Raw genomic sequence first — 16463 nt, 5'->3', positions numbered from 1 at the left:
TTAATGAGTCAAGAAAATATGATTCACAATGTTTACATCTCTACCCCATAGAGTTTCAGAGGTTATCTATTGATTTTCTCTTCAAGTTTACACTAGCTGTAAGAGCAAATTCAGATACACAGATATTTTCTGCAACTGTAAGAACTGAATTTATTTGATATGATACAGACCCCCAAAACCCAGCACTTTAATAGAAGTTATGGTAAAACTAAAACTACATACAGCTATTACAACAACAATGTCTACAGCAGAAATTGTGCTCCTATAACAGGGTTGCCTTAAATTTCAGAAGGTTCTTCTTCTGCACCAGTAGGTGAACTGAGGACAACTGGTACAAAACCACGGCCACCAAACACAGGTCTCATAAATCTGTCATCAAACTTCCTCCAAAAGTAGTGAACAGTTGATGTCGGATGGCTTATTAGCAACCTTAGACTACTTCTACGGGGTGCTTGATGGCCACCTTCGTTGCTTGGCAATCCATTTTCAAGAAGTGAGATTTGTAACTCTTCAAAGCTCTGGATTTCAGATGCATCTGTATTTGATTGCTTTGAATGTTGAAATAGCAAAGCTTCAATCATAGGCTTTGTTATGGATCCGAACACCTAAACGATGGAAAGGATTTTAGTCGACTACATAAAGATTGCAATAAGCATGCAGCTAGCAAATCGTTATCTTTAGGGAGCTACATTTATATACATATAGAGAAAGCTTCAGCAAATGCAAAAGCAGATGGAACAATCTGAACACCTGACTCGCTCTTCTATATAATAGATTAAAGAGAATATGAAAGCTAGAAATGCACAAAAAAGACATACCACTGTACTAAAGAGGACAACAATTATGGTGCAAGTGATCATACGGGCACGGTCTCTTGAGGATGTTGATGTTGAGCCAGAAGCTGTAAACTGCAACACAGGTAATACATTGTAAGATCATCTTAGCTACCTAGGAGATGAGCTGCACATTTTAGGCGTACCTGATTATATGATAAAGCAATGGTAACTGCACCTCTCATTAGGCCTGCCCACCAGATAATGAACTGAAATTCAAATCATCAGGAGGGTATAAGTTATCTCTTTCCCTGGTCAACTGTTAAAATGAAACAGCTGTTTTTCTTTGTGCACAGTGGCAATTGAAAATCACCTGTTGACGAAATGTTATCTTTGCATTCTCTGTTTTTCTGAAGTAATTACCAATGTTTGCAAGAGGGAACACAAATGCAGCTCTTCCAATCAGCACCAGAGAAAGTAGTGTCGAACTGATAGCAATCGAAGTCCCTGGGCTGAAACAAAGAGGAAAACATGAGCAAGAAATGTCATCTATCATATCTAGCATTAGTTTCATGAACTGAAAAACAGTGTCAGCCAGGAAAAGTGAGAATTGTAAAACACTAAATTGCATTTCCAGTAATTGATCAAATTCAAAATTTCCAATTTCTCTTTACCCAACAGGATGCCTTAAAGAAAGGGAACAACAAAGATTATTAGCTACTAAATGTTAAACCCCAAAAGGGCACATCTATCAAAATCATAAATTCGCATGAAGCCAATTCCTTGTAAATGTTACTAGACCAAATGAAAGAAAATGCCAGATCAGCTGAGGAAAATACCATTACCTACATACCAAAGTAAAGGAGATGTTTTTCTTCTGAACTTTATAACGACTAATTAATAAAGTAAATATTTGAATTTTACACTATTTACACAACATCATCCCAAATAAACTTGAGCCTTATCTATATTTCATGGGGACAGCTCTAGGTACCTTGCATCCACATTCAAATTATCAATTTCCATTCAGTTACCAAGAACAAAAGGAAGCTGGCAGGAAAAGAATTTCATGATTAAATTTTTTTTCAATAATTATATATATTTTCACATATTGATCTTTCAGGGTGAGAAGAACACCTTTCAATTGATTTTTTTCATATGTTTTCTGCTACACACCCTACCTGTATCAATCTTTTCCTTGGGGCAAATGACTGATGTATACTTCACCCCACCCCAACACCCCCCCCCCAACCCAAAAAAAAAAAAAAAAAAGAAGAAGAAGAAGAAGAAAAAAAGGATTCCCCAGAACAATATTTTGATACCAAAAAGAAAGAAGCCACCATGGCAAAAGACAGACCAAATTGAGTGAGAAATTGGAAGACTATTTTCCTCAAATCCTTAGTTTGGCCTTACAGCAGGAACTATGGCAAAAGGCATCTTTCAGTTAATGCTTCAACGATGGCCTTCTTTCCCTCGATTTACTCATAACCCAAAACAGCTTTCCTTCTTAAGCTGAGAGTTGAATAAAGCGTCTTAGCTTCCCTTTATAAAGGGTGTCAACTAAGTGCCATTCGCCACTTTCAGTAAAGCTAGGGGAAGGTCAAGTTCTGAAAACAAAAAACATTCTTATTCTTCCTCTGACAATAACCCTATGGAATCTATGGCTATTTTTCCCATGGCCCAGAAGGCATTGGGCCAATAGAGCCCCATCTTCTTGCTGGACAACTTTGATGTGCTTCATAGAGCATATACAACCCATCACCATTGGACATCCGGAGCAGTCTGAACCAGCCGTACCGTACCTAGGACACATTGTCAGTTCGGGGAGGAGGACAACCTGGGATTCGGACACACGGGAGTGATTGCACCATAGGTGCAGTCTCACATGCTACAGAAGAGGCCAGTCTTCTATGATGAGAGATTTACTGGTGTCACTGGTGTGCACCCGTACCCTAGATGGCTAGGGCTTTCTCACTTGTTGCATCTGTTTGTGATAGTAGACCACCCTCCTTTTGCCCTCTATTAGCAAGGGGCAAGCACTTTGGTGGAATAAGGGTCATTGTAGCGCAACATGGTTCATTAGTAGGTGAAGCCTCACAAAGTTTGGTCACTTGAAACTCTGGTTCTTTATTTTTGCTTCTTCATCTGGCATTTACCAGTGAGATAGATTACTCTTTAACATTAGGTCAACTACTTTTTTCTCCCTTAGCCTCCATCTCATCAGCCCTTCCATTTGATTTATCAGTGCTTTCAAAGCCTTTAACTCCACAAAGCCACCATCAGCATTAGATCTTGATGATTTGGTTGAGAGTGAAGTCGTGGTTACAGTTTGTCTAGTTGCTTACGGTGCCACCATGGCACCATGTGTACATGAGGTACACTCTGCATTGGCAACCATGTCCACTTCAAACACACCTGTGTATGATCAAGGCTCCTTGAGGATGGGAAACGTAAGGATTCAACAAACAATGAACCAACACTTGAGAATCTGATTCAATTCAACTATTTTTGAAGCCTAGAGCCAGCGCAATCCAAGTCACATGTGGCTCACTTCGCTTTTACTGGACCATCCCTACTAGTAAAGGGCTATTTGCTGTAGCTTGCAAAGGTGGGCATTTCCATTGCGAACGATTCGGTCCAGCTAGAGGTTCCCTTGTAGCTACCTTATTACGACTTCACCAAATTGAAGATCCACCAATGGCAACCATGTTCACTTCAAACGCACCTTTGTTTGATCAAGGCTCCTTGAGGATGAGAAATGTAAGGATTCAACAAACAGTGAACCAACACTTGAGAATCTGATTCAATTTAAATCTTTTCGAAGCCTAGAGCCAGGGCAATCCAAGTCACATGCGGCTCACTTTGCTTTTGCTAGACCATCCCTACTAGTAAAGGGCTATTTGCCATAGCTTGCAAAAGCAGGCATTTCCAATGTGAAGGATTCAAGCTAGAGGTCCCTTGCATCTACCTTATCATGACTTCACCCAAATTGAAGATCCACCATGACAGTACTGTGACAGCTTTAGAGCTTGAAGATCTTTATGCCTAAGAATGTCATGCTCCAGTGCGAGGTAGAGATTATGGAAATACAGAAGAGGATAGGCAGCCATAAACTGGGAACACCACAGCTGTCTTGAGCAATTTTCTTTTCATACAATTAGAAAGGTTTTAGTAGTAACAAAAGTCCAAGAAGCAATCAAGTCTTTCCTGGCCAAAGAATAGGATTTAGCTGCGATAAAAGAGCTCCTACGAAGGTTGGGAAGCTGGCCAGAATCTCCCTTCAGGTGAGCAACATCTTCAGAAGATATGGGCGATTCAATTCCAGCCTACTATATTGCCAGATACAAGTTTCCCCTGGATCTTAAGGGTTGTCCAAAACAAGCTTTCTTATTGGTTACCAGTGATGCCTCTCAGGCTTTGTCTATTGACTTTCCTTACTGCATTTCTAGATTGGCGCACTTTGCTTTTGCTAGACCATCCCTACTAGTAAAGGGCTATTTGCCATAGCTTGCAAAAGCAGGCATTTCCAATGTGAAGGATTCAAGCTAGAGGTCCCTTGCATCTACCTTATCATGACTGCACCCAAATTGAAGATCCACCATGACAGTACTGTGACAGCTTTAGAGCTTGAAGATCTTTATGCCTAAGAATGTCATGCTCCAGTGTGAGGTTGAGATTATGGAAATACAGAAGAGGATAGGCAGCCATAAACTGGGAACACCACAGCTGTCTTGAGCAATTTTCTTTTCATACAATTAGAAAGGTTTTAGTAGTAATGTAAGTCCAAGAAGCAATCAAGTCTTTCCTGGCCAAAGAATAGGATTTAGCTGCGATAAAAGAGCTCCTACGAAGGTTGGGAAGCTGGCCAGAATCTCCCTTCAGGTGAGCAACATCTTCAGAAGATATGGGCGATTCAATTCCAGCCTACTATATGGCCAGATACAAGTTTCCCCTGGATCTTAAGGGTTGTCCAAAACAAGCTTTCTTATTGGTTACCAGTGATGCCTCTCAGGCTTTGTCTATGGACTTTCCTTACTGCATTTCTAGATTGGCGCACTGTTGGGCAAATAGACTGGGAGACCTCCACGTGTGCTCCCAAGCTTAGTCGGTTGGAATAAAATTACTTACTGCAGGGATAAAAAAGTGGCTTCCAAAACATCTGAAAGTCATTTAATGAAAACCTAATGTAGCTCCTGTTATAGTTTACCCATGTTAATATGGGTACTTTACGCTTACTTTATGTCTATCTCATTTGAAGCAGTAATTTGTGTTTCTGTTCTTTTACTTTTGATCTCCCCAGGGAGGGTATTTTATCCTGTGTGGTTTCCTGGTAGAAGGAGATGCATTCCTTGGAAGGACCCTTACTCCCCCCCCCCCCGGCAAAAAAAAAAGGAAAAAAAGAAAAGAAGAAAAAAGCAACTTATGGGGGTTCTAGTAGACAGCCTATTATATAATTGCCTCTCATAATGCAAAGCTCAGTTATCCACGGGGGGGGGGCTTCCTCTCTTCATCTTCTACAACCTTCTGTATACTTGTTCTTTTTTCTGCTGGTCCTACTAAAATGACAGATCCACTTTATTGGAAAAACTGCATTAATGTTCTTGGAAAGAAACTAGGAACAATTGAAAGAAGGTTTGGAATTCTAAATACGCCTATAGAGGTAACCCTAGAGCAAATGTAAGCTCGTGGAACTATAATGATCAAAGCAAGCAAGTTAAGTAGGTGTGTTCGATACTTTCTAAAAGGCAGCAGATCTCATTTATTTCCTACTGGAAAAAAGTGCAGTAGATCTCATTTATTTGCAACTGGAAAAAAGTGCCTACTGTCTAGCATATTGCATGGTCACTGATAAGATGAGATATCCCCTTCATTACAAGATCCTGAGCCTCAAGTCCCACCCAGCACAAAAAGGAGTCTGCTTCAAGCATGATTTGAAAAGAAAAAAAAAATACTATATCAGTAATTATCTAACAGCAGCATATTTGTCCCTGGAGCAAAAACCACGCTGAAGGCTCCCAATCAAATGCCAGATCTCAAATTCCAAACAAAGACAATTTTAAATACTTTTAGGTTTATCACATCAGATGCAAAACAATGGCAAATTCAAAAAATTAATAATCAATAATTAACTATAGAGAACCAATATCTCACCTTGTATGGCTTGCTTTCCACTTGTCAACATCAAAGGCGTCCATACCAACATACAGGAATATAAAAGTTTCTGCAATAAATGAAATAGTTGCAAATGCATGCCTGAAATCGTGAAATCATCAGGAATAAAAAGTTTTCCACTTAAAGCCATGCTGCATTTGATGAGTAACCAAGATTAAAATGTTAAAAAGAATGCTAAGAGGTAGACCCACCCCTGGAGAATAGTGAGTATAGCCAAAAGGTGCAATAACTAAAACAACACTTAAGAAGATACAGTCTTACTTGGTTGTTATCCTTGAGCTTTCAGTAACATTATGCCATGTATAATGCGACATGACAATGCCACAAAAGAAAACTGTCAAAATCCCACTAAGGGATAACAGCTGCCAGCAGAAAAAAGTTATTCATTATTGTTAGGGAAAATAACTGAAGGCTAAGAGGTGCACTGCATGAGATCTAGAATTCAAGTAGATGAACTACACTAAATCTTTTTGTTCCAAATCAGTAACTTAAAGGAGGAAAAGAAATGGGCTATTCTATCAGCAAGGAGGTTAGTAAGGAATTCTTGTATGCAAATATGGAAAATAGAATTTCTATGGAGGTACATATCATAAATATCCAATTAAGAACTGTAATACTTCTCACAGGGTATATGACAAAGCTACACATGTGGCCAGCCATGGCAAAACAAGGGAAAAGTCAGTATCTTTCCTTTTTTTTTCCATGCCAAAGAGGCCATCCTCATAAATCTACCCAAGTTTAAAAAGGAAACCTTCATGCTCCAATAACTTTATTACCTCAGCCAACATGTATGATAAATATGCCATGAGCAACATAATTGCAACTTCACGATCTGTGGAATGCCTGAAAGATCAATAATCTGAAGTCAGATTCGCAAAGTGACCTGGTTCACGATAATAAATAGTTTGGGGTTTTTCATTAATTGAAGGCACTATAAAGAAGCCATATATGAGTTTTTCATATATCTTTCTTTCTTGTTTTAATTTTATTCTTTTTTTTTCTTTTTGTGGCTGGGAAATCACAAATAAGCTGTTCCTTAAGAAATGAAGCACTGGGGTCCAGGAAGGTAATCAGTAATGCTTTGATCCTTTGATCCTAAAGATCTAATGTTTAGCAGGTGATTATACAAGCCTAGTGTTCTAACGAAATCAAATAGAGAAGTTGTAAAAGCTAATGATGTCAAACCACACCCAATAAAAGGGGAAGGAAAAAAAAAACCAAAGAAAATAATATAAAGCAGGGGAATTTATTATTGTCCCCTAGACTACAGCAAAATTTCTCATCATAACCTGTGTTACTAGAATTACTATTACCCCCTTACTTGAATAATAGTAAAAGTAGGCAAAGTACAAGGTTCAATTAGTAATTTCAAAAAGTGCAGGGGATAGGGTAGTAATTCAGCCATAGTCCTGGCGGGGAGGGCAACAGTAATTTTCCCTATGAAGTAGTGTAAGTCATTTTCAAAGAAAAAAGAAGAAAAAGAAGACAGTAAAGAGTACATGATAGTGACCTCCTCTCTTAGTTGGCTGAATGACATGTATGACGTAGACCCCCTCATAATGTGCAAATGATGCTCACATCTGATAAGAACCCAACTGTCAATTTTCCCTGTTAAGCGGTACTTCGCTGATAAATTTTTTTAAAACCCCAAACTGCCCTTAACTGAAATGATTTTTTAGTGTTAACCTTAAACTATCCTTGTTTATCACAATCCAATGGATGTAGATGGAGAATAAAGTCCCAAAAGGAGGAGCAAGAGAAGGAGATTCAGATGATGCTCCTTTCCAATCTTTAACTCCTCTTCTCCAGACCTTCAACATGGCAGACGTCTGCATGGATATGAGCAACTATGATTTTACAGTTTAACACTCTGATAGCCCTCTTTCTTGCTGCCAATTTTGTGAGCTGAACATAATATATGGAATCAGGCAGAAACGATGACGATTAGAAGCAGTTTTTTTTTTGGGTTGGGGGGGGCAGAATCTTTGTAGTACATACTTCGGCATTTAATTTTCTGATGATTTGTGCAGAGTTAGCTTCCTGGTTGTATGAGTTAGGGTTGTTTTTCCATACTTGCACTCGGATCCCCTTTTCTCCCCCGTTAGTTTAAATACTTTTTATGCTTGTTTCTTCATTACTATTTCCATTTGGTTTAAAGGACAGAGTTTGGGTTTTGATGTCGTGTAACTTAAGGCAAGAAGCTCAGTAAACTGCCTTAATTCTTTGTGAAGATCTCCCGCTTCTGACCCTTCAATTCTTGCCTGTATAATAGCACTTTCCAGTTCCTAGGTGTGATAGTGCGAATGCAGGGGAAAGAGAGATATTCTAGGGTTTTTCAAATCTGAATACTGAAAGTTCTAAGGCTTTTGCTATTTCGGAAGAACTAGGGTCGATCAGAGGAAAACAAAGGAAGACAAAAGGGCTTGAAGCATAGATTGGAACAAATATATCCCATTCTCTTCCAAATCCATAAGGAATGCCAAATCTCCCAAAATCAAATTCTTTGCAAGTCCTCCAGAATGCTAGATCAGCCTTCTTTTTCTGTTTACTTATTTTCAAGTAGAGAGAAAATGAAAATGAAAGAACTATAATTAGGAATAGAAGAATATGAAAGTATCCAATTTATAGTCTTGTTATCCAATGAAAGAATCAAGCAGAGTAGGGAATTCCTTTACCCACATCTTCTATTCGAAGAAGGTTTACAGAACAATAAAAATCATTTAGGGGTACTTAGTCTTTTAGGTAGTTTTAAGTTAAGGGTTACTTTAGTATTTTAACAATGTCAGAGATGAAATCTACATTTCTTTACACTTAACAGGGAAAATGGATGGCTTATTGTCATGTTTCTAAAAGCAGAGGGGATGTAAGTGTCATTTACGAAGAGGTCTAGGTGTCATTCAGCCAACTACTATGGGAGGTAACTGTCGTTTACCCAAATGTATATGAATAGTACATGAGCTAATGGTACAAGAAATTAACCAACACTCACAGTAAAGCTCAATCCTATTTAGAGAGATCCTATTTAGTTGAAGAACTAGAATGTTATGAATCAAAGTCTGGATCACTCCTATCTCTATTTTCCTTTTTGAAAAAATCAATCAGTTCTTCCTTAAATATGAAGAGGCGTACAATTGAGATTTTCATATCATGACTCATGTGTGATGTGTACTTTCAGGTAGAGCTAAAATTATCTAATAGATATGGAAGCAGCTTTAGAAGTTAAAAGCAGTAGGATGCTTGAACACCATCAGACACAGATATGCCTAAATGGAGTAGAACCAACACAAAAGATGTGTAGCTAAAGTTTTCAATCAAACCTTCCAAAATATAATGTCTTTATCATATAGGCACTGATAAGACCCACCTGGAAAGTAGCAAGGAACGGTATAGTTAGATAACAAGTTGAATTCCCCAACTCGCACAAACAAAAAAGAATGTCTTTAATACCGATAACAAAAGTTGGAACAAAGAATCTCAATTTTAAGAAGTAGAGGAAACTTGAAAATCAACCCCCAGGCATTAATTTCTACAAGTTTAAGCTAGCAAGAGCTTTATTTTTATGACTTTCTAAGCTTTAAAGCTGCGACATTAAAATCATTATTAATATAACAGATATATCCTCCAAATTTACAAAATATAATTCTCAGAAAATGGGGGAAAGAAAAGAAAATAGAACAGGAGAGAGGGTGATGCTGGGATTACATATTAAGTAGTAGTCTGAGCTTGGGCAAGAGAAATAAGACCGATTGACATCCAAAGATATATAGGTGAAAGATTTTGCAGTTTTAAATTTGAGGTTGGCATCAACTTAAACATGACAGAAAAATTACGCATTCGTTATAAATTTTACTTCAAATCATTTGAAAACGGACCATTCCAACAAACAGAAAGATGCAAGTAATTGTAAGAAAAAGTACCATGGAAGACTCTAAGAACAACTGCTACTTCAAATATTTTGAAGATTAATATCAAAATCCATCACAATGAAGCAGTTTCTTCATATCTGGTCATGGGCTTACATAGTTGACCATATACTTCATATACCCAGCATGCTTACAGTGATCCATGTGGTTGTACATAAACAAACAAAGAACTAAAAACTCACTGCTATGCCAAGTGCGGTACTTGTGGAGAAGAGGTAAAGGAAGGTTCCAAAAAGTTTCAAGGCAAGTAAAGCATTGAAACTGCTGAGATCAAGCTTTTGAACTGCATTGAAAAGTACAATAGAGGTCGCATCATTGACTACTCCCTCCCCAAATACAACACTATAAAGTAAGGGTGTCTTGTCTTGACTGAGAACCTTTGCGACAACAAAGATCAGATATCAGTATCATATCTTATAATTGCTTTAGATATATAAGGACATTTTGAATCCATCTAGACATAATCTGAATAACCTGTAATGTGCAAACGGAATCTGTGGCTGATAATATGGCACCAACAGCTGCAATAACACCAACCTCAGGACTTCAATATGAAACAGAAGAGAAAAATATGAAACCTAAATTCCAAACTTAGTATGCTTGAGTAGTAATAGTCACCTAGATAATCTTGCATGCGCAAGGATGCCATGCCAATCCTTTTCAAAAGATAAATTGCTCCTACGAAGGGGAGAGAAAGCAACACAAAGTTAGAATCATGAGGATGCCAGTGAATCTAGGCCCACTCTAGAATTTGATACTGATGCCATGTATCATAAGGAAAATCTCTTTATATCTCAGTAGTCAACTCAGAAGGCATTATTATTACTCTTATGGTCTCCCAACTGGCAAGACAGTGAGCTACATAATTCGGCCCAACACACCAACTCCAGTTTTCCAATTTTGAAACAAGAAGAAAGGAAACACTATTTTGTTTGCATTTTCTTTCCACCATATTGATATTTGTGTCAAAGAATTGAAGCCTAAGACAATTTTTTTTCTCAATTAAGTCACTCATGTACTTTTCAACATAGTGTTTTAAGTTTTAAGAGAAGGAACATAATAGAGGTTGTGCGGGGCTGGGGAAGAGTGAGGTAGGGAATCAATGGCATGTATACTAAACTCACCTGCAGAGATAAGGCAGAATGATATCAGTGTGCCAAGAGCCCCAAATGACAATATTGTTGAGAAGTTGCGAAAAAATTGCTTCTTCTTCACCTGAAAACTGGAAATATACTTCAAATCTCATACATCAACAAACAACACCAAGATACTTGTTAATCTGAAAACACTTGCATACTCCAGCGGCTCCATAGTATCAACCTCCACCCCCACCCGAACACCCTCTCTGGAGTTTGCTATAGTGTAGCTTTTTTTATTCATCCAAGAAAATATTATGTCTTAAAATCAGGCTGAAAATCACATTTTGCAACATCTAAGTCCAACAAGCAAGATGGTCCATCTGAGTTCAAGACAGATTAACCCGAGAAACAATATATGAGCAAGAGAACAGCAGCAGGGAATCAGGGGGAGGATAATTATTATTCTGCTGCAAAATTGATCTGATTCTGTGTTGGTCGAATTCTAAGCCATCCAAGAGGAAGAAGCGAGTATCAGAAACCCAAATGGCTAAGAATTAACTTCAAACGTTTCTTACCCAGCATTGAAAATGATCGGAGGAAGCAGATAAATGAAGAATAACTCCTCGCTGAAATTAAGTATCCGCGAGCTACGTCCTTTGGTCACCAACAGAACAACAATTCCAGCACATAAACCCTAGAACCAACCATTGAGTATAAATCATCTGGGCCAAACCGAACGTCAAACTCTCATATTCAGAAAATATAACAGAAGTGGAGAAGTAACGAACCAGAAAAAGAGCAGTGATAGACTCATTAGCCCATCTGTTCTCTTCTAGGAGATGACCGATCACGATGCAAGCACAAAGTAGAGTAAAGAACACAGTGATGGAAACAATAGTTTCCAGGTCCAGGAAAGAGGACGTACCAAGCTCTGGAATAAGAGAGGACAACAGAGCAAAGCCCGCCATTACTGACCTCTAGTTGTCTGAATTTTACTAGGCATTCGATTTTCAAGCTGGGTTTTTGTATTCTTGTACGAATCCGACCAGACATGTCTAGAGAAAACGAGAGCAGAGAAGAGCAGGCAAGAAAGGTTGTTTTTTGTCTTACGAAACAAAGACTGGTTGTTGCAAGTTTCACAGTGATTGTTCGTTTCTGTTTTCTTTATATTCATGTGAAACTAACCGATGGAATGACTCCCGGATTGAGACATGGTCGGTTGCCCCAAGCTCGCACGAGCGTGGGGTCCACATTGTGTTAGGTTTGCTCTTATTAGATTGGACAGTGTAGATTTCACACTCATGTAAATATGGAGCCAGAGGGCACAGTTGGGAGTAGAGGATATGGACGCTCACCCAACTTGCCTACCATATCATTCTTCCATATTCACATGAGTATGGGTCTCACGCTGTCTTACCTGACATGGAGAGACCCTATAAATGTGGGTCTTACTACCTTCTGTAAATGTGTGAGGATAGTTTGACAGGCGGGCTAGGTGGAGAGATTTGAACTCCCACAAATGAAATTTCTTCTTCGTTAAACATCACAAATGAATTTTGAAAGATTGAATCAGAGGCTCCCTACCGCAAAAGGTAAAGGGGCTTTTATGATTGATATGACTTATTTTTTAGGTAGAAGGGTCTTGATATGGAATCCGGATCATCACCCCGACGGGGAGCACAGGTGCACTCTGTGCTCCCCGTCGGGTTTTCCACCACAAAAAAGGTGGGGCCCACCACTGAAAATATGAAGAAAAAAAAACTCTCCCATCACCACCATGGGCCCCCCCTGTTTTTTGTGGTGGTAAGCCGTCGGTGGAGCACAAAGTGCTCCCCCGACGGGTCTCAAATCCGGACTCCTTGATATGAGCAGTTGATTTCTCTTGCCTTTGTACCGGATTTTGCTTGGAAGCAGTGCTGCTCCGAGCAGCTGACGTATACATTGCTTATATGTGATTCACTTAATTTGGAGTAATTGTACAGTCCAAATTTATTCTGGACCAAACGATGAATCTGCACCATCCGCTACCAGAAACAGTGCTACTCCCAAGCAAAACCCTGCAATAGTGGATGGAATGGAACTAGAAAATATCGCGGTCACGATCTCCCACAAGATGGAGACCAAAGATTTGCTAGATTTGCGTTGTTACTTTCTAATTTTGTATGACCTATGACTGAGGTTGTACAATCGTTCCAAAATGCTAATCCAGTGGTGTAGATTAGTTTGGTTCTAGTCTTCTAGATACAATTCGTATGAATCATAATCATACTTCATAATCAGTAATTGAATTGGAGTGGTTCGCTTTTATTAAGTTTCAATCACGATGTCATCTCAAAACTTCAACTACAAGTTATACTTGTGTTAAAGAAGACTGTTTGTTGGGAAGTTGGAGATGGATCTAGATTCCAATATATTCATATGAGTTTTTTTTCCTTTTTTCAAGTGAACTAGTAATTTTATTGAGAAGAAACTATGATAGTGGCCACACAAAGCTCTAATAATTACCTAGTAGAATATGGTCAATTTCCTGACTAGGACATCAACTCAACTGCTGCATTTTAACAATCCTAAGAACATAGAAAAATTTAAGGCCTTCAAACCTGTTTGCCACCTCAAGAATATTGGTCTCACCTCAAATGGATAAGCTGTTAAGAGGCTTTGTATGAACCTTATAAATGGTTGTATTCAACATGAATATGCTCATTGCAATTAGCAAAGACCTCAAATAAGCCAAATTGAGAACTTTCAAAAACCCTAGCTTCGCCACTCTGAGAACTTCTACCGCCACCGCCGTGTCTGTCTCTCCACCTCCTCTTCTACTTCTTCTTCCTCGCTTTCTCTTCTTTTTTGGTTTTTTTTCTATTCGTTTTCTTTCTTTCTCCACCTCTATTCTCTACTTCTCTGTTCTACATCGCCGCCGTCTCCTGTTTCTCAGTCTCTATTTCTCCTGTTTCTTCTTCCTCACCTTCTCATCTTCTCTATTTTCTGTTTTCATTTTTTTATTTTTTATGGTTTTATCCTTCGCCCCTATTCTCATCTACGTTCTCATCTTCTCTGTTTTTGTTTATTTTCGTTTTCTGGTTTTATCCATCGCCCCTATTTTCTGGTTTCTTCTTTCTATTCTTTTGGTTTCTCATCTACCTATTCTATTGGTTTCCTTCCTCATTTTTGTTTTTTCTCAATTCATCTATTTCTAAGGCTCTATTTCTCTCTTTTCACTGTTTTTTTTTCTTTTCAGTGAAAGCTTCCAGTTATCGAGAAGAAAAAAAGATGCGAGATCCGGTCGTGCATCCTGCAGATTTGAAGGCTTTGCGTCGCAGCTGGGAGTGCCTCCTGTGGATCTAGAAAATGTGTTGCTGCAAGTGTCTCCTGCTACTGGTCTTTCCACCATTGTTGCGTGTCTTTCCGCCCTTGTGGCTTGTTATCTTTCCGCCCTTGTGGCGTGTTATCTTTCCGCCCTTGTGGCGTGATTTTTCGTCCTTGTGGCATGTCCGTTTCCGCCTTTGTGGCTGTCACCCAAAGTGGCGTTTGTGTTGGGGAATACGATTATCATATCACTTCTGCGTAATTGTGGTTGTTACAGCTTTTATTCTAAGGATTTATTTAGCTTGACCCATTCCTTAGCCTGGATGACCTTGTATATTGCATGTACGACATTTGGTCAATTTCCACTCTATGGTTCGGATCGAACCTTGTGTTTTCATGCATTTATCTTTTGTATTTCTTGCTTTTTCTTTAATGTGTCTGTACTTCCTTTGAAGTTCATGAATGAAGATTTCTAATTTTTTACCAAAAAAAAAAAAAACAAATAAGTCAAATTGAGATGGGACTGATTTAGCAATAAGAGATCTTTCAGTCCCCTTCTTTCTTTTTCTTTCCAGAAGCATCTATGCTGAGCTTGACAAAAAGGCTGAATTGGTGGTGTTCAAGAGCTGTTATGGTTCTCTTGTGACTCAAACAAGGTGCCACCAATTTTACTTGGGTTACTTCCTTTGGTCCAATACTCAATATGGGCATTTGAAGCTTTAAGAATTACCTCCATTGCTATCCACCTTCTTTGTCCTTTCACTCGGTCATTTCTTGCCATCCAAAGAGTCCAAGCTACAAAGGAGATATGGGTGTGGCACCACTTGGCTTCTTTACTTCCTTTGCCCTTAATATGCTTCCAATTTCTAATCCACTCGGCCATAGAACTAGAGCCTGCATGGTGAGCTTGTCCTGCTAACAATTAGCCAAACCAAACTTGTTGCGCAAATTGGCACTAGATTAGCATATGAGAGATGCTTTCTTCCATTTTCCCATACTAACCTCATATGGAATCAACTTTTATATTTATTAAGTTAAGTTCAAGATCATGCAAGCTTCTAGTCTTGGTTTCGGTAAAAGATCAAGGAGTGCTTGGCGAATGTTCTATTTGACGACGGTTTTTCTAAACCGTCGGTGAGTGTTCTATTTGGCGATGGTTTCTCCTAAACAGTCGGTGAGTGTTCTATTTTGGCAACAGTTTCTCCAAATTTTTTGTATAATCAAATGCTTTCGTAGGATACTTTAAAAGATTAATATAAAATAAAATTTATAAAAAAAAGTAAAAATTTAATTTTCCTCTATATTATTTAAGGGATTCGATTTGATGATACAGATACAATATGTTTGAGGTCCAATATTGAAACCATTTCAAAGGATTTTCCTGACCTTATTTGTGTCAACAAACAATTTGAAATGCCTCAAACTGTCTCATAACAAGTCGGAATCGAATAGCAATTAATTCAAAACAGTTCTTTTTACACTATTTTGAAACATATATATATAAAAGATTTTCCCCTCAATATCAATCAAATAAACATGCTTGTAACGGGGTGATATTAGCCTATTATATAGAGGCAGTAAGACCAAGAAAATCATAGGTTCAAAACTCCATCCTTCCAAACTTTCCCAATCCCGTAAGCCTATGGCCCCAATTTTTGTGACCGGTTTGATAATGACAAAAAAAAAAATTCAAATAAAAAAAATACAGAAAATCTATAAAATACAAGCTTGTTTCTCTATGATGTGTTCTTGTTTAATTAATATATTTTTCTTTGTATAATCATATTTTAAATTAAAATGGAAAAACTAGTAAAATACAAAGAGTAAAGGAAAACCATCACAATCTGGTGAAGGTGCACTCCAACAATGTCAAATCCAATAATTTTCAACCATTTTCACACCAATTTAACACGAAAAAACTCCCATGGTTGATGGAGTTGGAATCCTCCTCTTGAATAGAGGACTGTGCTCCTTTACACTTCTTCATCATTTTTAAGAGAAAAATATACCTCTAATCCATCTTCTCAATACTTATAATTAAGCAAGGTTTAAAGTATCGGTCTGTATCATATCATTTTCGACTGATATGTACAGGTATCACTAGTCTGCGATACGATATAACGATAGGGTGATACGTCTCTAGATTTCTATTCTTCCATATCGTCTCTCATTGTATCGGCCGACATGTGACAATACGATACAATACAGAG

General features: G+C 38.3%; 1 protein-coding gene across 2 annotated transcripts; it reads right to left on the bottom strand.

Annotated features, from left to right (window-relative positions):
• Positions 1 to 12068, bottom strand: LOC149018994 (sodium/hydrogen exchanger 1-like). 2 transcript variants are annotated; one of them, XM_089153082.1, is made up of 14 exons: positions 11736 to 12068; positions 11523 to 11641; positions 10993 to 11090; positions 10487 to 10546; positions 10343 to 10389; positions 10051 to 10245; positions 9263 to 9309; positions 6722 to 6788; positions 6207 to 6307; positions 5925 to 6026; positions 1147 to 1285; positions 980 to 1042; positions 819 to 908; positions 1 to 605 (listed from the first exon to the last, which is right to left on the bottom strand). In XM_089153082.1, exons 1-14 carry the CDS (start codon positions 11913 to 11915, stop codon positions 279 to 281), a joined length of 1635 nt encoding a protein of 544 aa, XP_089009208.1. In that variant the 5' UTR covers positions 11916 to 12068; the 3' UTR covers positions 1 to 278. The 2 variants fall into 2 exon arrangements, with proteins under 2 accessions (XP_089009208.1, XP_089009209.1); XM_089153083.1 differs by lacking the exon at positions 11736 to 12068 and having other exon boundaries at positions 10051 to 10151; positions 10993 to 11083; positions 11523 to 11600.
• Positions 12069 to 16463: the final 4395 nt, after the last annotated feature.

This window comes from Hakea prostrata, chromosome 4 (assembly GCF_041222555.1).
Source record: "Hakea prostrata isolate BN-2017 chromosome 4, UWA_Hpros_2, whole genome shotgun sequence".
NCBI lineage: Eukaryota > Viridiplantae > Streptophyta > Magnoliopsida > Proteales > Proteaceae > Hakea > Hakea prostrata.
The sequence above is the reverse complement of the archived record's forward strand: the minus strand, read 5'-3'. Positions and strand labels throughout refer to the sequence as shown.

Bases quoted from the DNA above. Each gene is read 5' to 3' on its own strand.
- LOC149018994 (XM_089153082.1), bottom strand. From the start codon at position 11,915: ATGGCGGGCTTTGCTCTGTTGTCCTCTCTTATTCCAGAGCTTGGTACG. The intron at 10,547-10,992 runs GTGAGTTTAGTA...TCCCCTTCGTAG, and splicing joins ATTCTGCCTTATCTCTGCAG to GAGCAATTTATCTTTTGAAA. The intron at 1,043-1,146 runs GTGATTTTCAAT...TTTGAATTTCAG, and splicing joins AGATAACATTTCGTCAACAG to TTCATTATCTGGTGGGCAGG.